Below are 24,081 nucleotides of genomic sequence, written 5' to 3'. Positions count from 1 at the left end.
AGGTGTTGGCTTAGTTCACATGTGCTATGGCAGCAGCTTGAGCAGACACAACTTCCAACATTCTCTAAAACTAAAACTATTGGATCTTTCAGATCTTAAATAAAAACAAGGGAAGAAGCAGCTTCAGTTAACTTTATATAGAATCACCAGGACTCTAAAATTATGACTTTTCTGTACCAGAGGTTTGCTCTGATAGAGGGGAAGAATTTTGCCGTAGGCCCAGGGTTGCCCAGAGAGGAGCAGTTTTTCCACCGTCATATTCCATGGGTATCACTAATGGGTTTGTTTATGCTTTGCTGCCACCACCAGCCTCCCCACAGGGAATTTCTGAAAACACAGCATTCTAGTGCAGTGTACTTTTCTTTAGTCTAAACAAGTGTCTAGAATGATTTAACATCAGGAATGAAAATTGTGTATCCAAAACATTCGCAACAATACAGAGATAATTGTGCTCCAAGGACTAGTCATCTGTCACTTATGTCCCTAACTAAGAAGGTTTCTGCTCTTTTCCCTAACTCTAGCTGATGCTTTTCTTTTTTTTTTTCCCACTTTCAGCTCTGTCTTTATATTCAAGGTTTCACCCATCATGATCTGGAAAAATAGAAAACAGTTAAGATTCACTGATTCCTGTGTAAAAATAATATACTACAATGAGTTTGCACTGTGGTCTGAATGTTTGTGTCCTCTCCATTCTAAATTCATGTTGAAAATGAATCCCCATTGTGATAGTAGTAGGAGGTAGGGGCTTTAGGGAGGTGATTAGATTATGAGAGTGGAACCCTCTTGATTGGGATTAAAGCCCTTATGGAAGAGACCCCAGAGAAGTGCACTGCCCCCATCCTGGGAGGACAGAGCAAGAAGCTGCCATCATCAGAAAGTAAGCCCTCAGCGGGCACCGAATTGGGTGGTGCCTTGATGTTGGCAGAACTGTGATAAATCAATTTCTCTTGCTCATAAACCACCCAGTTCCTGGTATTTTTGTTATAGCAGCTCAAAGGGACTAAGACAGTTTCCAATAAAGCAATCTGTTAGCCCCTAGGAGGGACTTTCAGGGACAATCACCCTTGCTTGCAGGAAAAGAAAGCTCTGGTCCCTTTAAATGATGGTAAGTGTGCCTCTAAATTTGTTTTTTGTTTCAGAAAAGGCCTACCAGAGGAATTTACAAGGAGCCAGACCAAATTGATAAGTCACCTGTCTTTAGGTGAGCTAGAGTAAACTTGGCTCATTATAATACTAAATTCTGTTCCCAGAGGTGTTCCATCCATCATTTTTGGAACATGTAATATATGAAGAAGCATGGCATTGAACTGAGGATGCTCAAGAATTTCCCTCCTCTACGTGTGATGAGAGTCTGGCCTGCATGAATATGTATGAGTTTCCCTAATAAAACCCCATGCTTTGTTGGCTAGGGGAGACACTGCTTTTGGATGATCCCCAGTGCACTCCTGACTTGCTGCAGTAATGAACCTCTCTTCCCTCTTTCATCTCCTGGTTGTGCTTAACAGCTTTGCACTTATGAAGCAGAAACCAATTGCATTTGGTCACAAATGCACTTACAAATATACTACCTGAAATTTTTATCTTATTTATTTTGTTGCAGAGTAAAATTCTATTATGTGTTACCATAATATGTTGTGGGTTAGGTTTGATTGCAGACTAAAATTACTTTCCTCTAATAGAGGGATGTATATTCAATGTTGACTAATGCTGTCAAATAAAGAAAGAAAGAAAAGGAAAGGAAAGAAAGAAAAAGAAAAGAAAGAAGAAATCACTGCTTCTGATTACCTTTCTAGAAGGAAGTTACCAACTTGGATTAAGATAAGCCAAGATGAATTTTATTAGTAGTCTGCAAGTAATATGAACATTACAACTGTTATATTTATTGTCAGGAAAGAAAACTCAGCAAACATACTTAACACTTGTATTTAACACTTCGCATAAGGTAGAAACAACTTTAGAAAGAAGCTTAATTTTAGCAGAGCAATCAAATTATGCTTGTTTTTCTTCTGTGAGCCTTAACTTTGTCTAGTTTGTATAGAATGTAGTATCTTTTCTTTTCCTAAAAAGAATGATGTTTATAAGGTACATTGTAAAGTAAATAAGACTTTTTTCCTTAGCATCTGCTAATTCTTTAAGATCCAGTCTGGATTTCCTTCAGGAAAGTCCTCCCCAAAGCTCTTATCCCTCATATCAAAGCACTGCCTTCCCAGGGCTCCCAAACACCGTGCACACATTCCAATTGTGACACTTCTACATGGGATTATAAATCTGTTTAAAGGTCCATTACCCAGCCAGCTGTGGTGGCATGTGCTTGTCATCCCAGCTACTCAGGAGGTTGAGGCAGAAGGATTACAAGTTCAAGGCCAGCCTGGGCAACTTAGTGAGAACCTCTCTCAAAATAAAAAATGGCCACGGATGTAGCTCAGTGGTAGAGTGTCCCTGGTTCAATCCCCAGTACTGGACAAAACAAACAACAGAAGAGTGTATCCATACAGTGAGACCTGCAGCAACAGGAAGTCAGGGATGACCTCCTATTCACCATTGCGCCCTCTCTGCTTCCTAACACAGTGTCAAACACACAGTGGGAGCTCCTTATATACCTACTAAGTGAAGACATGAACAAATGGACAGGGAGGGGCCACTGCCCAGGAGGGTCTGTTTTCACACACCCCATCCTCCCTTCTTTACCACAGTTTTCCAAGAAGGTCAGTGTGACAGAGATACAATTCTGGATGTAGAATAAAGACAACATCGGAAAATAATGAGAGGAAAAAGAGATGTGCAAGAATGAGAATGGACCTTTTTCAGATAGCAGGAGCAATGGGGCAGGTCCGGAGGGTTGCTTGATCCCCCCAGAAGGATGACAGTGTGTGCACTTTGCACTGTGGGCAGGAGGGCTGCAACTCCCTGTGAGTCTCTTTCCTTCCCTGCTGTCCCCGCCTCTCCCTTAAAACCCCTCTGTTCCTCCTTCTCTCTCCCTCTCTTTCACTTCTTTTCTTCTTCCTCCTTATTGTTTTGTCAGCTTTTTCAAAAAGTCCCTAGTTCTGTTGAAAGAAGCCTAAGGAAGGCTCTGCTTGGCTAGGCTTTAACGGGGACAGAAACCCCCTCCTCCATGCTCTTCCTGCCTCCCCAGTTTGGAAGGTCACTGGAGTGCTAATAAGTGGCCAGAACGTGGGAGAATCCCATGATTTTTCATTCCTGAGAATGTCAAGATTCTTCCTCTGGTTCTAACGTGTGTTCAGTGTGAGGGGGAAGGGCAGTTTTTCTTCTCTGGGAGCATTTTCCTTGTCCCCTAACACTGGAAAGGGCTTTTAACACAGGGCTACGAATTCAGCCCAGTTTCTTTCCAACAGCTAGCACTTTTCTCACTGCTACTTTGGGACTGATGGAGGAGTCAAAATGCATACTGATGTTAGAGCAATATGCTTCTTCTCCTGCCCCTTGCTTAACCAGTGGGACTGGAGAACAGGCTATAGCTGGGCACCTTAAAAGAACAGATGCACACTACCCATCATCCTGTCACGATCAGTTGAATGCCTGGAAACCTGGCCCTGGGAAACACCTGCTGGAGATTCTGGCAGGGCAGAAATCTGCAGGTGGTGGTCTCTGTATACGCCAAGAGTCCAATTCCCATGCCAGTTATTCGAGAACTCTCTGTAAGTACTCAAGAGACCATCACAGCTTTCACTTTGTAGAATTCATCCAATACTAATTAGAGATGAGATCATTATTAGTTTTTAAAAGCAGACAGTTTTTTTAAAAAAAGAAGAAGAAAGAATAAATTTATACATATGGACTAGAAAGCAATATTTTTTTTCCAAGAGAAAATGGATATGGTAATGTGATAGAAGCAATGACCAGCAGGGAGTGTAAACTGCTTCTTGTGGTCAATGATCTGACTCATTTCCTACATTTTAAAATTTGGGAACAAGCTGAAGCAAGTTCCCATGTTTCTTTAAGCAGCTTCCCTTCTGTCACTCTTGTCTGATGTCAGTACATGTAGTTAATATTCCAGTACAACGGGCTGATCTTACAGAATCAGAACTAAGCTTGTAAACATGTTCCAATACTCACAAAAGAAATACACACATAAGGAAGATTTAATGTTTGATGTTTTATAAAGTTCATGGAAACCATTTTGATGGCATTGCATTTAGAATACCAAGGGTAGAGAAAAGAGGAAAAACCTCTGTCCAGACTTAAACCAGTCCAAAGTTGGGATGATGCACACTTCCAGGGTCTCATTCATTTCCATACATTAGTAATTAAGAATAATTCAGACCTCAGAATTACATAGGAACAGTCTCTGTACCATTTGTGTATCATTGTGCCCCTTTTATTGTTGGGTAAACATTTTTTAATCAATACTTACAAGAAAATCTGGTTTCAATAAACTTAGTAACAAATGTAAACTATAGGATTCATAAAGGTAATTAGCCCAAACAACTGGCATACTTACAATTGCATTTCTTCTGAACAAATCTAAGCTTGCATGCTGTTCTGTAGGTGGAGAGTCGGATGCGATCCAGGTCTTGAGCCCCTAGTGGGGGAGAAAGCGTACACATATGGTATGCCATGTGTGTGGAAAGGAATTTATGATGTTTATAAATAAAATAACTGCAGATATAATCATACACTTATTTTAATTTAATTTTATTAGAATACAAATATTATTTTAAGACTCGAAAGCTCTGTCTCATAGTCCTCAGGTTCAAGGGGGAAAGGAGCACATGCATTCAACGTTGAACCTAGATTGTCAACCAAGTTCATGAACCAAGGAATACAACCTCATCCCTGTTGTGTCTATCACTTCTGAGAGCAATCTGCTCAAGCTGGGACTTAGAGTTAAATAGCTAGATGATATCAGACACTATCATAAAATAAATGCACTTTAAAATGCACTGTTACTGGTTATTAGAACATTACTATTAGATGACTGCACAGTGAAATGAGCACCTTCTCTGTGGATTCCTCAGCCAGTTCCTTTTAGAAGCCTCTGTTTTCTCATCTGCAAGTTGGGGATAATGATAATGACAGTACTTATTTCATAGTTGTAAGGATAGTTGTAAGGATAAATGAACTGAGTCAGGGTTCATTTTTTAAGTTCTTATTAAGCTTGCAGTTAATTGCAAAGCTGGTTTTAAAGAATCACGTGCTTATTTTCTACTTTTGGATTAAGATAGGACTGTATTTATTTGGTTACCTTATTTTAATTTTCAGTTCATGTTTCTAACTTTTCTGATATATTTCAAATTTCTGATTTTGTCACTGGCATATCAAAGATCCTCACCAGTTTCTTGTCCTCTGTAAATCTGATAGGTTTCTGTTCACTATGATGACAGGGATAGAGAGACTGTCACAAATGCCTGAACACTCAATCTGCCTTTCCCACTGCATGCGGATGGGCTTTTATTGATGCTGAGTTTGGCTCAGCAGTCAGGACAACCTCAACCTATAAATCATTTTTTAAAAGAAAACAGTAGGGGGCACAGACTACTTGTATAAGTTCTTCAAGGATAATGATTCAAGCCCTGATAGTATACAAAGACTGAGGCAGCACACAGCAAAGCTTCTTAGTTCCAGCAAAACCTTATCTCTGGAGAACAGTGACCCTGGTGTCTCTGATAGAGGTCCTGGGGTAATGTGGCAGAGATGCATCTCTATAGGATGTGGTAAAGAGAGACACAGAGATGACGCTGAGGGACAGGAGTGCACTGACTGCCCCCTCCTACTCTTTCACTATGTAGACTTAAGATAGTGTGTTTTGTTCCAGGGTCCAAAAGGGGCCTAGGTGTCTGTAAATATTTCCCATCTGTGTATGTTCTTTTTGGCTGATGATGTAACTCCTGAAAGGACATGGTGAGCAACAAAATTTAGCTGTTCAAATATAGCAGATACTACCTTGCACGTACAATGCAAATGCTACCACAGGATCCATGTTGAATGTTGTGACCCAAAGAAACTGAGATGTGTTGCATGCACTTTGGCTCTGCTTATTCGCCTTGCTTAAAATAAATTTTTTTCATTGCCTCAATAAATCATGAACTTAATTTACTTCTCCATGTGGGGTCTTTTCTATAAACCCAAAGTCTACCTTGGAATGACTTGCATATCTTCTGTGTCCTCATCCAAGTCATTGATTACAATCAAGGACCCGAGCAGGGTCATCATACTGTAGAAGGCTGCCTTCCTCCAACTTGACTGACTTATGAATTACTCCTCTGGACACAGACACCACACCACCTGTCAATTTACTTAATTGTGTGGTGACCCAAACCTCACTAGTCCAACACATACACAACCTAAGAGCCTTTGTTGTTATCTTGCTGAAATTAAGGTTAATTTTTATTTGATGGTGTTTTCCTCATCTACCAGCCTGGTGACCTTAATAAGAGAGGAAATTAATTGGTTTAATTCTTTCATTAAAACGATAGAATTTAAATAAATGAATAAGGGAATGAAGTCAGTAGAGGAATCTTTGTTTTTAACATGTTACAATGTTTAGGATTACTACTACCTGTAGTCCATGAAATGAAAAATCTGTGTTATAACGAAAGCTACATCAACTTCATACTAGAGAGTCTAAAGAATCTGTGTTCTTCCTTTTGAATAAAAAATGAAGATAGCATTTTCCCGTCACTTTTCTTTTAACTTTCAGCAATGTCTTCAAGATAATAGATAGTAATTGTTTTTTTCTTATAATGTCACTTGGATATGATTTTCGAAAACCTGGAGATTCAACTCATTTAAATTATTTCTTAGATTTGTTTCATATCAGTACACAGTGGGGGCTTGGGATAAATAATTAAGGGTAGAGATGAATAGTACTTTCTCTATAGCTGTGTATATTTGAAATTTTTCACAATAAAAAATTTAAAGTGCATTTATTTAAGGAAACTTGATGTTTTTGCACCATCTCCTCAAACCTCTCCTACTCAAGTCATAGTTGAAAAAAAGTGATAAAGACGAGCAAAGATACAGGTAAGAAATTGTGTCTGTTCAGTTGCCAGCTGTAACTCTTACTTTTCCTCATCCATCTTCTCATGATTCTCTCTCCCATCCTTCCGTATTTCTGTCCCTCCCTCTCTTACTTATTTCCATCCTCCTACTTTTTTTCTCAATTCATCTATGAAACCAGCTCACCCACCCTACCAACCAAGCAGCTTTACCTAACTTTTGACTTTAGCTTCGTGACACACTAAATGTTTCCACACAGCTTATGTGTTTTGCCTTCATTATAAAATTTCTATATAGTCACTTCAGTTTTTAAATATCTCATTCATTTTAAAAATCTGCAGAATTATGGAGCCTATAAACTCTGTGTCTGAACTCTACCATACTTGATGACTGACCGAATGCATATGTGTGTGTGTTTATGTGAGGAGTGGGGGTGGGGATTGGGAGGGGGAGATTAAGGAGTTCATAGGTCAAGGGTGATGCTTGGATTTCAACCTTAGGCAACTCAGAGGGATGGCCTGTCTTTCGATGAGCTCAGGTGCAAACAGGGAGGAACAGGTTTGTAGTCAGGGGAAGATGAAGAGTTCGGTTTTTGGGTATACAGAGCTTGAGTTGTTCATAGAATGTTTCGGTGGAGGTATCCAGGAGGCAGACTGGGGATATATTCCCCAAAGAAGACTGTGCACAAGTATACATTCTAGATGACAGAATGAGGCACAAACTGGGAACTGAAACTTCATCCCCATTTCTGAATGGTGCTCAGCTGTTGTATAGTTGTTCAGAGACTATGTGGCTTTACGAACACTGGAAGGCAGCAGCTTTGGCAGGGACATTGGTTTTTTTGTGGTGGGAACTATTACTGGAGTCAATGATGAGCTCACCTCCAGCTACTTTGTCAGTGAACAGCAAGAAGGCAAGGCCAGAAGGGATGTCGGGTCTACATGGTGACTGTTCTGGGTAAGCTGCTTCATGGGAATACAAGAGGTGGCTTGGAAGGATTCTGAACACTTGAGAGTCACAGCAACAAATAGAATAACTTGGGAGGCAGAAAAATCGTAGGTAGAGAGAACTGGCCAAGAACAAAACTGACTTCAGGGTCTGTTGGGTACTAAGACAGAAAACAGAGCAGTAGAGTGATCAGAAGAAGCAGGAGACCAGGTGAGGGTAGTGACAGAAGACAGAATGGTGATCCATGGTGTTAACCTCTTGGAGAATAAGGAGCAGGAGAAATGCAAAGGCAAGTGAAAATGGTCACAGTGTCCACTGTCCACAATGGCCTGTAGTGGTGGGATCTTTCATGTCATTTTTCTTCTGGATTTTTTAAATTAGTGTTCCTAGAACTCACAGTGTACATTATGGAGCATGCCCCAGCTTCCTTACCAACTGTGCCCCTGCCACCATTCTGTCTGCCTTTAAACAACTCAGCAGTGTTTCCTGAGAGCCCATGTTTACCTTTTGCAATTTCGGTTCCCTCCTTCCGTGGAGGCCAGTAGTGGCTTTGCCCTCTCCTTGAGGCATTTTTCATCTTGATAGGCAGACTTCTAGGCTCTCAAATGGTGTTTACTTGTCTTCCATTAAAACCTACCCAGCCTGGGCCCCCTGGCCTCCAAGCAAACACCGATTTAGCCTCTAGGGTGAATGAATGTGAAGAAACATGCCCAGGGTGTGTCCCCAAAAAGACGTTTGCAATAGTGAATGACATTGAGAGTGTGTGTTCGTATGTAATTGTCACATGAAGCAGAGGAAACATGCCCAGGAGAATTTCATTCTAAGACAAACAAGTTATTCCGCTAAAGGCCAGTTTGATAAACCTGTTTGAGCAGATCAAGTAAGTTGTTGGCTGAAAGGTCAAGGTAAGGATGATGTTTACATTTAACCAGAATTTTTTTTTCTGTTGTAATCCAAGACACTAAGTAACCTGATAAACAGGGCATTATAACAAAGAGAATTTTGAGTTTACACAACTCTCCCAAGATACTTTTCAAAGTAAGTGGCCACCTAGGTTTTTGCATGAGGCTAGACTTTCTGTACTTGTATGTCTGCACTATTCTTAATTGCATTTCTTTGCTGTTTCTTCCTGCTTCTGTTGCTAGTGGTAATGAGCTCAGAGTAAATGTTTAATGCATATGTGCTGCAATCTCCTAGATTTGCCAGACCTTCTTATCAATTATTCTCCCTATCGATTGTTGCTCTGCCTTTATAAGGCTGCCTTGACATTCCCTGCCACCTACCTAACTTTAGACAGACTTCTTCCTGCCTCTAGGCCTCTGGTCTCCCTTTGTTCAGAGCGTTCGGGTTTGGAAAATTTCCTGTTATAAATTTCTACTGGGCTTCTGTGAGATGTAAATTTCCCAGTCTCTTGCCAGCTTTACAACCCAGGGATGACTTTCTCAAGAACCTGGGATCCAGTCCTTTGATAGTTATTGAAGGAGATCATGCCCCTATCTCCAGTCTCTGCAGCGGGGGAAGAATCTAACTGTTCCCCTGGACAATTAGCAAACATGTATGGCAGGCCTAAGCACATTGACCAGCCTCCCAACTAGTCCTCTGGTTATTTTCCATTAGGCACCCTGGGGTTCAAAAACTCTCCTGCAGGGGAATTGAGGTTGATCTTTCTCTCCTATTGCAAGAGTCTTGAATAAAGTCCTTCCCCCCATTTAACTCTGCCTGATGCATTTTTTCTTTCACATTCATAATTTCAATAATAAAAAATCCCTTTGATACTTTCTTTTGCTGCCTTTTTTTGGTTTGTTATTTTATTTTATATTTTTGATTCATTGTACACAAATGGGGTCCAACTTTTCATTTCTCTGGTTGTACACAAAGTAGAGTCACACCACTTGTGTAATCATACTTGTACCTAGGGTAATGATGTTTGTAAAACATAATTTCTAGATAAAACTTCCCTGACCAAATTAATAAGCACCTAGTTTTTTTGGTGCTCCCTGTCTAGGCATTACAGATTTCTGGAAGAAGTTACTTTCTAAGTCTCAGTCTTCTCCAACAATAGTTTTCTTTCTTTGGTGTCCTGCCGATAGAGCTGGGGTCACCCATATATTTTTCAACCACTTAACACATTTTCAATGAGAGTATCATTCTCTTGTAAGAGAATCTACCTATCTGAAGTCAATTCCTCCCTTTGAAGCAGTAAATTGTTTTATCCAGTAGATTCCTACTGACTGAGGATGTGCATTGTGCTGATCTACACTTGCTGCTCAAACTAATGGATGATTAAGGTCAGACATGTTTAGCTGTCTCGGGCTGACATCTGAGTCGTCAGCACACCCAGGGAAGAATGATGCATATTTCTTTGTCATGTTTATCTATAATATCATTAATTAGGATAACTTATAAAACTATTTACTAAACTCTCCTGACAGTCTGAGAACTTTCTACGAAAAGATAGTTAAAATTTGTGAATTGAATGCATGGTTTTCCCAAGTCCCTCTCCCTTGAAAAAAAATTTAGAGTTGTTCATTTTCGTGACTATAAAAACTTTGTCCAACTTTCTTTAGTTGAACAATTTTAAGTCACTGGCCATTTGCAACATTCCTATTTGTGCAGAATGAACTGGGCATTTAAATGTGGATATGGATTTGCAAAATCATTTAAGTAAGCAGACTTCTAAAATTCTTATGGTGTGCCAGCTGATATTGTCTTTAGTGTTACAAAATAAGTTCAAAAATTTCTATCAGATTTTATTGCCTTCCTATAGTAAAAATTACTTATTTTTTCTGTATCTGACAGGACATTTCTCTACTATGTCCTCTTGTCTGTTTTGATGCTTGTGCTCCTCTGGATTTTATTTATATGGGAAGCAGCTAATAGGTTCTTCCCCGCACCCCCCATGTATTGTTTTTTTCTTTCTCTCTCTGTATTTTGACTTTCCAAATATACAATATATTCTCTTTTCTAAAAATCCATTTATTTACTTCTAATTGACAAATAACAATTATGTACATTTATGAGGTATAATGTGATATTTCAATCTCTATATACAATGTAGAAAGATTTATTCAAACTAATTAACATGTTCAACTCCTCACTGATGTATATTTCTGTGAGGAGAATGTTAAAAATCTATTCATTTGGCAATTTTGAAATATGCAATACATTACTATTAACTGTAGTCACAGTGTAGTGCAATAGATCACTAAAACTTATTCCTCTGGTCTAAGATTTTGGGAGGTAGTAACTGGGTTTCTGGTCTGTTAAGTTTGTATCTATAAAAAAGGTTGCAATTACAGGTGTCTGGACATGTCGGAAGCAAAGATTCTGGTACCAAAAATGGTCTAGATAAAAACCACAAGACACTAGATAAAATTGTTTTGGAAGGTCTTGACTGAAATCCTCAGACTTTATATTCATCTCTGAAAGTGGAAAAGGCAAGGCACATGATTGAGATTCCCTCTGTCAATTTTAATTTTCTTTCCTCTTTGTTAGTTCTAACAGAGTCTTGGTGCCTCTGATTTATTGAGAAATGATAAAAAGAAAATCTGAATCTTATTATCTAGGACTTTCCTTTATCTACTCTGACGCTCATTCTTGCCAATCACTTCCAATCTTCCATAGAAACCTAATTTATTCCAACTGTCTTCTCAGGGAAGAAGGTTCACAACTCACTTTTCTTGTTCTCACTCTTTATACAGGAGGGAGAGGTAAAACAAACAAACAAACAAAAACAGAAAAAAAACAATAAGAGAATCACAGTTTTTTTTCTTTGTAATATTTAATTTGAGACCTCTGTTTTCCCTCTAATGTCAAGTTGTTCTTCTTCATGAATAAGAAATATGTTCTATAAAGGAGACCATACCAATTACACCATAACTATGCATTTACATAAACCAATAGCCTTTATTTCGTAGGTTCAGCACTGGAGTCAGTAAATACAATCTTGGTTTGGTTTCCCTTGTACAGCAGGTCACCTCCAAGTCCCTTCATCTTTTGTCATCCTGTGTATTTTAAGAGAACTGGTATGTAGGACAAGATCTCCCTCTCCACATGGGGTCTGAATGATGGTTTATAGTTTGACCCAGTATTTGTATCAGAACTCTTCTTTCTCATATGACGATATGATGTTATTTTGCAGGGAAGACAATAAAGAATTCATTTGACAATTTATCTAGTGTCCCCTCTATGCCAGCCACTGTAATGGTGCAGGAAGAGGAGCACAGACTTCAAAGTTTAATGCACAGAATCAATGTCTGTACTAAGCAGTGTTTACCAGGTGTCTCAGGGTATGTGTGTGAATATAAATACATAGGTCCTTATTTTTTTAAAATGTAAATATAGAGAGTTCAGTAAGAAATTATAATGAATCACTGACTACTTTAACTCTTACCTAGTAAGAGGCAAAATGGCCAAATGTATGCTTTATGCATTTTTCCTAAATTTGAAGGAAAAGTACAAATGCCATAAGGATTAAGTAGTTATTTCTATCCTTCCCATGAATATTCAATGAAAACTGTAGGGAGTTCCTTAAGAGTTCCATACTTACTCATCTCTGCAAACAGCTGTCTTCTTTCTGCCATGGTATTTCCTCTTTTCCCACTATCTTCAATCATTCTATGAGACAAAATTGTTACAATGTGCATTATCCTCATACTAATAAGGCAAACAGCCATTTGTATGTAACACATTTGCTGCATTTGTGCCACAAACTATTTTAAAATTGCAAATTTACAAAGTAAATACTTTCGCTAATCTAAATTGCTGTACAATTTTTCCTTATGTAATGTTTTTGTAGTTTTGCTGAAGGAGGTATAAAATTTTTATTTCCTAACATAAAAATTACTACAACAGCAGATGACCTTATGCTCTAACTAAATACAACCATATACCATCTGTTAGGTGATTCATTTAAAGTATAGCATCTCCTTCAATTCTGGGGGTATCTATCAAGGCTACTGAGCAGATTTGTTGGTTCCCATTCAACAGCTGATGAGACCGAGGGTCTCATGGACTCGGTGAATGAAGAGCACAGACCTTTGGACTCCAAGACCAACATAATAACTTGCACCTCATTCTTCTGCCACTGTTCCTAGTGTACTCACACCCTCAACTTAGAAGTAGGGAACTTTCTAATGCTCATCTCCAAGTTGGGTGTTTGCAACAGGTAACAGCTTTCCTGTACATAATAATTTCAAATAAAGTGGCTGGGTTTGCCTCTCTGTCCTTAACCATACCATGTCTGCTGTAGAACGATTTTAAAATTGTATTAAAATGTCAAAAGTTAAAACAGAATAAGAAAAGATGTAACAAATTGAACATTAGCTTGAGGAAAAGGAAAGTAAAGAGAAAGTTAATGGAAATGTTGTTTAGTTGTGTAGTAGTCTTTGGGCTAAAACTCAAGGGTATTGTGGGTTGACGAACTTGATTTCTTTATTATATCTAATAAAACTATTAAAGACTCAAGTTTCCTCTCTCATAAATGCATGTTCATATGCACATGTATGTATAGCACTATGACTTCTGTTTTGATTCTCAGGCATGGTTAACATAAAGCAGAACTGCACACATTCTTTTGCCTTATTTTTGATGTGTCTTATTCTTTCTCAAATCTAGGTCTTCATGCATCCTCTTTTTGTGCCTGGACTGCCTTCAGACCTCAGTTTCTCTGAAATCTTTCCCAGGTCAATTTCTGCCTGGATTTGGTGACTTTCCCCTGAACCTTCATAGGGTGCACAATGCCTTTCACTCAACAAATCTTGATTCCAACCTTCTGTACTCCAAGAACTGTGCTAACCTTTGGGCATACCACAGGTATCAAGTCACAATTTCTGCCCTCAAGGTGCTCATAAGGTACTGGAAGAGATACAAGAGCACAAAAGCAGTTAAAACACAAGGAGCTGATGGCAGTCATAGAAGTGGAAAGAAAGATGTGAAGATGAGAGAAGTTGACTTCCTGCAGCTGCATTTAACAGAAATCTTCTCAGAAGTTAAGGGACTGTTTATATAAAGGCTTACCTGAGAGGAAAAGAATTAGTATAAAAATTATTTTTATAGTTTACAGATGAGGTGTCCCCCAATAAGCCCATGGGATAGAAAATACAGAAATACAGATGAAATGATTAGATGACTAGAGCTGAAACCTAATCAGTGGATCAATACATTTGATGGATTAATAATTTGCAAGGCTGACTGTACTGGGTGGTAACTGTAGGCAGGTACGGAGTGGTTGGAGGAAGTAGATCTCTGGGGGCATGCCCTTGGGAATTATATATTGTCCCTGCCTCTTTTCTCTTTCTCTGCTTCCTGGCTTCCATAAGTGGAGTGGATTTCCTCTGCCATGCCTTTTCACCATCATTTTCTGCCTTGCCTTGGGCCCAGAGCTATGGAGTGGGCTGACTATGGGCTGAACCTTTGAAACTCCTCTAACTTGTTCTTGTCAACTATTTTGGTCACAGTGATAGAAGGCTGACTAACAAAATGATGTTGGTTAAACTGATTATATAGCCTCATTTGTTACTTCTATGACTGAAGGATACATCAACTGCAAAGAAGAGTAAGATAGACCTGGAACAGCCTTTATTTATAGAATCAAGGGAAGAGTCTATATACACTCATAACAGGTTAGATAATATAACCAGCCTAGTTAGAAACTGGAAAGGAGGAGAGTTACTAATGACCTTCTTTAATTTGGTAACAACTCACTGCTGAACATGGTCAAATCTTTCTTCTTAAAAGATTTTAAATATGCAAGTAGAGTTGACAAATAGAGATGTGGCAAGAAAGTTCCTTTCCTGATACATATCACCCCATCTCCTTTACTCCATAGGAAGTGGGGAGATCATCACCTGACATCCACAAAATAGTCTGGATTTAGCATCCAGTTTGTAGTTCAAGGGCTCAGAAGGAAGTTGAGGCAGTAAGTGAGACGGGGGATAGAGCCAGTGGGTGTTCTTGTGTTTGTCCATATGCTGGTATGAGATGAGATGAAAAGAACCATTAAAATAAATTACAAACAATGGAAGACTGGGGCTCTTACTAGGAATATGAGCAAACTGAAGACCAGCATCTGAGCTCATACACTTACTGCCTGGAACATTTACTTACAGTGCTATGACATCTCTTTTCCTAGTTAATTTTGTGTGTTTCTGTAAAGTTTTCAAGGGTAATAACTTCATTAATTTGAAATTCTTCTCAGTGCCTAGCAAAAGCCAATCTATCACTGTGGTGACCAGTTAGTATTTATTAATTGAATGAATGAAAGCGGAGGAAAACTACTGGACAGGGAGAGGGGAGAAAAACAAGAACTAAATTTTCTTTCCATGAAATGGACTTTCAATTATATTTTTAAAATCTGACTCATGAAAAGTGAAATTCAAAATGTACCAGTTTCAAGGATTCATTATTTGAAATGAAAGAAACTAATTTACATTTGTTATAATGTAGAATTATGTGCTTTTAAAGCAAAATCATGTCTCATGAAATGGAAGTTGCAAAAGATGCAAACTACATGAATGTCAACTTTTGGTCTATTCATCACCTCTTCTTTTGGTTAATTAACTCATAAAAGTACCATCATTAGTTATTCAATAGGTTTTAATTCTCACTTCTAAGTAAAATGTATACCTTAAGAGGGAAAAAAGAAGGAACTCAGTGGTGTGATATAATAGGAGGAACAGAATGATTATAAATATAAGAGAAAAAATAATACACTTCTCATTTTACCCCCAGAGTTTCCTGGGAAGCAGGCTGTTAGTTACAATGGAGAGCACTCACTCATTATCACTGAACATAGTTATCATAGGAAAAGAAGAGGGGCTCATGCAGTTTAAAGCTTAAACTGATTCAGTAGGGGGACTCTTCAACAAAATGAGCTCAAGAATCAGAGAGGTAAGGATGCTACTGTGGACTCCTTAATTTCCAATCTGCGTTTGGTCAGTGGATTGAGATACACGTTCTTGACCAACATTCTCATTACCACATCTCTTACATTAAGAAAGAGAAAAGAACACAACCTTCAGTACAGGAAGGAATGAGTGGTTTTACAGAGGGCAATTTTGCTTCTGGAAATTGTCCAGGACCTCGGTTTTTCATGAATTTTGGTATAACGACTCCTTCCAAAGTCTCTTGGAGGAGGTGAAAGGAAAATAAACTATTTGTAATGACGCTACTTATGTCACGAGGGATATGGCTCACCTGTGGGCCTAATCTGGTCAATTTTTCTTTCTCCTTTATGTAGACAAGATGCTTACGACCTTAGAAATTATCAGAATATTATGCAAATGTCAAAGAGTGAAAAGAACTAACAGTGACAAATAAGTGATGAGTCCCTGTAGATGAGCCCCTTACTAGAGCACTACCCCATAAATTAAACAGGGCATGTGTTGTTCTCACTTATAAGAATCCATCCATTCATTTAAGAAATACTTACAAAGTAACTATCATTTGTCAGACACTCTGCTGGCTTCTCAGGATCCAAAGGTTAATAAGACATACTTCTTGCCTTAAGAAGCTCCCAGTCCAGAAGGAGAACACATTTTCCTAGTAAATACTTAGCATTTAGTGTAATATATACCATAATGAAAGCATTCTTTGATATCAGTTTATTTCCAGGAAGATCGGAGAGAGACATCAAAGACAGGGTGATTCTGGAAAATAATTTTAAAGAATGAATAGGAATTTTTCAGATAGAAGAGAGTAGAGGAAGAAAACATCATGAGAAAAGCATGATGCATTAAAAAGGGTGTGGTTCATTTGGGAAGGGGGAGTCCTTGGCATTGCTGGGTCCAAGTGTGAGTGGAGATGCCGGTGAGAGGCAGAGTCATGAAGCCTAGGAAGCCTCACTTGTCATGCCCAGACAACCCAGGGCCCTCCTATAGGAAGGAGACTGGTACCACCCAAGTTGAAGTGGACTTTGGCAAGATTATGCCAGCATGTTGAGTGGAAGAATGACCGGGTGGGCAGGAGGGTAGGGGCGGAGCATACGACCAAAGGAAGAGGAAGTTAACTGGCTACCTCTGTGACTTAGGAACACAACCAGTATGTCTTGTGCCAAAAGGTGGATTTGAGAAAAATTTAAGGAGAAACATCAATAGGACGGGGTGATTGCCAGGTCACCTGAAGAATGGCAGAGGAGAGCACCTTAGCTTTTACTCTTTCATATTGGGAAGTGATCTTTTGCCCCTGTGGCAATATTGAGTTTGTAAGAGATGGGGTTATGATGACTTCTTTCTGCCCAGTCATCAAAAGAAGATGGCAAGACTTGACAAGACTTGACAAGAAGGTTATCAACTCTGACCCTGTACATGGGTAGGGATAAATTAACAGAGTGAAACAACCTGGGAACCAGTAAGAAATAAAGAATATCAAAATGTAGGGTACAGAGTGTTAGAAGAAATGTGAGTTATGTTTTGGCTTACTGAGAATAAGTTCACGTACAACCTTTTCAACCTCAAGTTACTGCATGATACATCCTTAATCCAACGCTATTCAACATGTTTCTATTACACATGCTATATGAGAAGTTTTAAAGGTAGAAGTTTAAACTAATGGTAACTTACACTTGCATAGCTTTCTGAAAATTACAAAATGCTTCTCCCTGTAACCGTGAGAGCAAGTTGGGAGACAATATTATTCTCAAGTTATTGACTGCTAAAGATCTTGAGATACTCAATCAGGTAAAGTAGCTATCCAAAAACAATGAATTTTTTTTTTTTTTCTGGCATGGCAGGACATTGAATACATTTTTTCCCTGTTTTAATATTTTTTTCTCTTTTTTATTAGTGCACTATAATTATACATCATAGTGGAACTCATTGCTACATTGTTATACATGCACACAATATAACATTATAATTTGGTCAATTTTGTTCCCCAGCACCCTCCCCCGCCTTTTCCTCCTGTCCTCCCTCCCTCTGGTTCCCATTCCCCTACTCTACTGGCCTTTCTTCTGTTTTCATGGATGACCTCACTGCATTTTTCTCCTTTATTTCCTCTCTGCTTCCACATGTGAGAGAAAACATATGACTGTTGACTATCTGAGTTTGGCTTATTTCACTGAACATAATGCTCTCAAGTTCCATCCATTTCCCTGCAAATAACACAATTTCATTCTTCTTTATGGCAGAATAAAACTCCATTGTGTATATACACCCTATTTTATGTATCCATTCATTCATGGATGGAAACCTAGTCTGGTTCCATAATTTGGCTATTGTGTATTGTGCTTGTCATTTTTAATTTTTAAATTCCTAGGCTAACATGGATTCCAACTGCCAGTAATTTTATTCCACATGTTTCTGTTCAACACAAATTACACTTTCTGAAACTGGTAAGCTGAAAAGACGTTGATAGAACTTGGTGAATAATGGACCAAAGGGAGAATGGAGGAGACTCATAGCTCTCTCAAATTTCACTGGGAAATTCCTCTGTGTGTGATTTCTTAATGGACACCTCCTATTCTAAAACATTGTTATGCTAGAAATAATCATGGAGATTAAAATAATTCCCAGTGTCCAGATTTATGTAAACTCAGACCCATATAAACTCACACACTGATTCGCACTCTCCCAATTTAAATCCACAGAAGCTGGGCAATGTTTTTATAAATGTCTGGCTCGGTTTTGCTTTTGCTCCACTCTAGCAAATACTCGAAGACTCATTGACTTCGTGTTTAATACGGTGGGACTGTTCCCACATTTTATGTTCCTCCTTTTGCTCCAGGTGGATGACAGGAAAACTCTGGGTTCAGCAATCACCAACTGCTGCAATCCCTGAAGTCAATAACTCCAATGAAGGCCATCTCCAGCTCTTTTCCTCTTTTAATTGATTTATTGGTGGCACATAAATGCCCACTTCCATTTCTGTTAAGGAGAAAGCCCTCTCATATGACTTTCTCAGATTTACATTCTAGTCCTAATCTTTGGCAATATAATAAAAAATTATTCATAACTCTTTCCTGAGGCAAAGTATAATTGCATTTGCTTTTACCTCCTCGTCCTTTATCTACATGAGCCCTGACAGTAGGGAAATGTCACTACTAAAATAAATGCTTACAATTCTGACTTAAGTCTTTTCCTTTGAACATCATCTTATACTCTGAAAACTAGAGCCATATTATTGACTGATTAATTGATGATTGACTTAGCAGGGGCATATCTCACTACTTCAGTGTAATGACCAGCTAGATGGGTTATGGGTTAAAAGGGATTTGATCTTGTCTCTTTGTATTCAGCAGAGTCATTCTTAGCTGTGCCTGCCCATCATACAAATCTGAGACCTTGTCAAAAATGCAAATATCGAGATCTACTGAGTCTGGAGTCACAGTCGAACATTCATCCTTTTCAATGGCACCCCAGATGTATCTGATACACATCTGATATGATGCTAGCTGAGTTTCACCATGAACTTAATTTACAACCTTAGGTTGGAGCTCTTATGTTGCTTTGTACTATGTTTCTAGTTTTTGGGTTTTTTTGTTTTTTTTTTTTTTTGCAGGGGGTGGGTAACAGGGATTGAATTCAGAGGCAAGTGACCACTGAGCCACATACCCAACCCTATTTTGTGTTTTATATAGAGACAGGGTCTCACTGAGTAGCTTAGCACCTCCTCATTGCTGAGGCTGGCTTTGAATTCGAGAACCTCCTGTTTCAGCCTCCCAAGCCACTGGGATTACAGGTGTGTGCCACCATGCCCCACATGTACTATGTTTCTGTAGTTTATAAGATCCACTTAAAAATGTTCTTTGGGATAGAAGCAACAATAGGTGTTGGTGAGGATGTGGGGAAAAAGGCACACTCATACGTTGTGGGTGGGATTGCAAATTGGTGCAGCCACTCTGGAAAGCAGTATGGAGTTTCCTCAGAAAACTTGGAATGGAACCACCACTTGACCCAGTTATCCCACTCCTCAGTTTATACCCAAAGGACTTAAAAGCAGCATACTATAGTGAGGCAGCCACATCAGAGTTTATAGCAGCTCAATTCACAATGGCTAGATTGTGGAACCACCTAGATGTCCTTCAATAGAGGAATGGATAAAGAAACTGTAGTACATATATCCAATGGAAAATTACTCAGCCATAAAGAAGAATGAATTATGGCATTTGCAGGTAAATGGATGGGGTTGGAGAAAATCATGCTAAGTGAAATAAGCCAATCTCAAAACACCAAACGCTGAATGTTTTCTCTGATAAGTGGATGATGATACAAAATGGGGGTGGGCGAGGAGGAGGTAAGGGAAGAAAGGAGGAAAGTTGGATTGTGTAGAGGGAAATGAGGCAGGGGAAGGGGCAGGTGGAAGGAAAGATGGTGGAATGAGACAGACATCATTATCCTATGTACATGTATAATTACACAAAAGGTGTGACTCTACATCACGTACAACCAGGGAAATGAAAAGCTGTACTCCATGTGCGTATGATGAATCAAAATGCATTCTACTATCATGTATAAATAAGTACGTAGAATAAACAGTTAAAAGAAGAAGGCAATCCTGCTGGATGTGACAACATGGATGAAACTTGACAATGTTATGCTAAATGAAGTAACCAGTCTCAGAAAGACAAATACTGCATGATTTGATGAAAGTACAGTGGTGGTTATCAGGGACTAGGGGGTGGGGAGCATGGAGAACTGTTTTTCATCTGTATAATGTCCCAGTTACACAGGATGAATCAGTTCTAGAGACGTATTGTACAGCAATATGCCTATGGTTAACAATATTGCATTATGTATTTGCATTTCTTAAGAGGATTTGTTAAGAGGTCTTATTTTAAGAGTTTTTACTACAATAAACAAATAGTCAAACAAAAAAAATGTTCTTTGGGTCAAAAGGGAAGATAATTAAATTCTTTCGGGAAATTTAAAAATATATAAACCTATACACATATGACAAAGGTATCTAATAGGCAAATAGAAAATGCCATTAAAAAGTGATAAACCATTTTTGTTCTGGAAAGAACTGCTCAACTGCTCTTTCAAGACAGGTAGAAACCTCTTGTGCTGAGGTCAGAGTGTACACGTTAAAGAACATTTGGTTTTGTTTGCTTTTCATTTGGCCTGGGAAGAAGCTGGGACTCCTGCTCAACAGCCTGGTATCAATCATGCCTCTCCCTTGTTAGAGCAGAGACTGCAGAGTGAGGCTGGGAGCATCATTGGCATGAGTCAAAAATCCTTTTGGAAGGATGATAATTAAAACTCGAATGATCATGTGGGATTCAGAGTTGTTAAGATGTCTCAGAAGAAGTGAAGAGTCCTGTCTATGACTGATCAAAAGGATCTGCTGGGTCCCTGGGAGGAGAAGTCACTGGGAGGGGGCTCCCTGTCCTGATGTATTAGGACCTCCGATTTTTCAGAAGAGTACATTTTATCTAACAAGATGTGTCTTGAGACAATGGCTTTGGGCACGTGTGCATCTGCGTTTTCACAATGTTTCATGGATGGCCCACTTTCTCATGGTGGAGTCATGGTTGAACCAAATTCTGGAGGGTCAGACTTCCTTGTCTTCTCCCTGGAAATGCTGAATTCTTAACTTCTGAGGGTAGGTGCTGGGAAATGACTGCTTTCCAATTGCTTGCCTGAGATGTTACTGTTCTCAATTTACCATAAGATGGTACTGTTCATAAATAGAGGTCTCTTTTCCTTACCAAACTAATAAATGAAAAAAAAAATAGTGAAAATCCCCCTCCACCATAATTACAAGACTTTTTCATTAACTTTGCACCAAGTCAACTCCAAATTTTGTAATTGAAATTTTAAACTCCACTCATCTCATTATAGTAGGAATATACTCCATTTTTACATAAGCATTTGATAGAAATAAAATAACTTGGAAAACTTTAAGAACTGTAATTCCAAATATTTTTTTCAAGTGACTGGGCTTAATTAAACTTTTGAATAAAGGAAGCGCAGCGGCACAGGATGTGCTTAGCTGGTTGTGATGCAATCCTGTCTATGAGATTTCTTTTAAGATTTGGACCTTCTAATGTTCTGATAAAAGGTTTGGCCTCTCACTCCACCAAAATGCTTATAGAGAAAGGAATCATGGTTCCTTGCATGGACCGGTTTAGGGAAAGAAAGTCAGGATTTGGTGAGAATTAAAAACAGTTTTACTTTCTGTTAGTGAAATGGGAGCAGCCAAGGGTTGCGGACACACCTGCAAAGCACTTGTCCCTGGGAGAGAGTGAGAAGGGCAAGGTGGAGCAGTGCTGGAGAAAAGCAGATCCTCACATGGTAGGAAGCAGTGTGTCTATACATATGAACTGAACAGTTGCATGTCAGGCAGAAACTCACATCTGGAAAATCCAAAGTGCTTTAGGACATTACTGGTATGACTCCTGGAACTTAAAGGATTCCAGGTCATCTTTTGTTTTAGAAAATCTTAGAAAGTGTAGTAGAAAGAAATGGATTCTCCCTTGTCCAGTTCTAATGTGCTGACAAAAAAAACAAAACAAAACAAACAAACAAAAACAACCAACCAAACAAACAATGGGAGCAGCTACTGACCATGGGCTAATGCTTATGGGAGTGATTCCCATAGCAGATATGGGGAAAGGAAGTGAGAATAAAAGTGCAGGGCATGCAATGCAGGCCAGGGAGGTGTATGTGTGTTGAATTTCCATTCTTTTTTAGGGAGGAGTTGTGATGAGTTTGGAGAGAGGTGAAAGGGAGGGACAGGAAAGTATATTGTACTTTTGGCAATAGATCAAGAAAATCAGGCTTACTCTGAAAGAGGGAGTAATAATAAAGACACTGAAAGCTGTAGCACCACAATACTGGTCTTATTAGTACCATTTTACCATCAAGGTTCAGATTGCCTACGTGAGTAATTTAAGGCTTAAAAGTAGACATGTCCCACTGCATAGCCCATCAGCCTTCTTCAGAAAGACCAAAATGAGGTTGGGGAGTAGCTCAGTGGTAGAGCACTATGCCTAGTATGTGCAAGACCTTGGGATGGATCCCCAGTAGCAAGGTGAAAAAATGCTCACAAATAAATGCAATTCTTAAAAACCTTAAGAAAAAAAGAGCAAAATGGAATGGATGGAATGGTATGGCATAAGACTCAAGGGAATTTCTGTGTTTTTTTCCTGAAGATATTGATTGAAGGATGTTTTCCACACTAAAAGGGTGAAACAAAACTCAAGTGTCTGTTAGTGGATGCCAGGAGAGGTTGGTAGGATGTGGTTCGCATGTTGCACCACGTCCCACATGTGCTAAGTTAAGGGATCTGAGAGTCATGAGGTGCCTTTCTTCTCTACCTTCCCCCTTAACTTTCTTCCATTTTTCTTCTTTTCATTTGATTCCCTTATTCTCTGATTCAAAGTTCTTTTCCTTAATTTTCCTCCTTTACTGACTTTATTTTTATGTGTGTTAAGGAGTGGGACTCAAATCAACACACTAGATGATCCTTACCTTGAGAAAAAAAAGTCCAAGTAGTGTGGAAAGAGAAATATCATGAGGGACCCAGCAAAGTCATGTTATCCATGATCAGTGGCATGGACATCATGGTACTTTATATAACCACCCTAGACTCAGAGCACAGGGCTGCCTAGGCATGAGGACTTTGGTGTGAATGGGGAAGGGGGATGGTCATTTATTTGGGATTGATTTTAATGGGACTAGAATATCTTCTTACCATGAAACCTCTCCTCAATTTCCTGTGTGTCATTGAGATTTAGCTTAAAATTTCACCAAAAGAAGCTTATTTTATGCCTTAGAAACACAAATGTTCTTGGGAAAATCAGAAAGTTCCATTTAGTATAATTAATTTAGTTCCTTTATTCTTAATTCTTGGCTGAGATAGACACAGCGGAGAGATTGCAATTTTGAATCATAATGGCTCTAGTGTGCTTTTAGGGGAGTCCAGGTCTGGATGACACCCTTCAGAAGCCTCATGGGAAAGCTGTCTTGTGAGATAAGGATGACAGAAGGATAAATGGTAGATGAGGGATAAGACAGGGCATGAAGGATGTCAAAATGTCCATCACTGTGTATTTACAGATTCAGAACCAATAACAAAACACAGGAAGAACACATGTTTCCACTTTTTCTACAAGAAGGGTAAGAAAAGATCACAGGTGTGTCCTTTTTTTTCTTTTTAACCCCTCTCTTCCCTACTGATTGTGCTATATTCCTGAAAATTTATTTGGGCCCAAAAAAATATTTTTAAAGGGTAAGT

The 24,081-nt window shown here is 38.9% G+C and overlaps 1 protein-coding gene across 15 annotated transcripts in view; it reads right to left on the bottom strand.

The window, feature by feature from the left end:
- The window catches only part of Dtna (dystrobrevin alpha), a 344,317-nt gene that overhangs the window by 113,202 nt on the left and 207,034 nt on the right, over positions 1–24,081 (bottom strand). For all 15 annotated transcript variants that reach the window (XM_047525921.1, XM_047525920.1, XM_047525922.1 and 12 more), the window contains 2 exons: positions 12,455–12,522; positions 4,460–4,540 (listed from right to left, as the gene is read on the bottom strand). In XM_047525921.1, the coding sequence (XP_047381877.1) occupies positions 4,460–4,540; positions 12,455–12,521 (148 nt within the window). In that variant the 5' untranslated portion in view covers position 12,522. The remainder of the gene's footprint in view (positions 1–4,459; positions 4,541–12,454; positions 12,523–24,081) is intronic.

Source organism: Sciurus carolinensis, chromosome 15 (assembly GCF_902686445.1).
Source record: "Sciurus carolinensis chromosome 15, mSciCar1.2, whole genome shotgun sequence".
Classification (NCBI taxonomy): Eukaryota; Metazoa; Chordata; class Mammalia; order Rodentia; family Sciuridae; genus Sciurus; species Sciurus carolinensis.
Note: the sequence above shows the minus strand (reverse complement) of the source record. Positions and strands in the feature narration are given on the sequence as shown.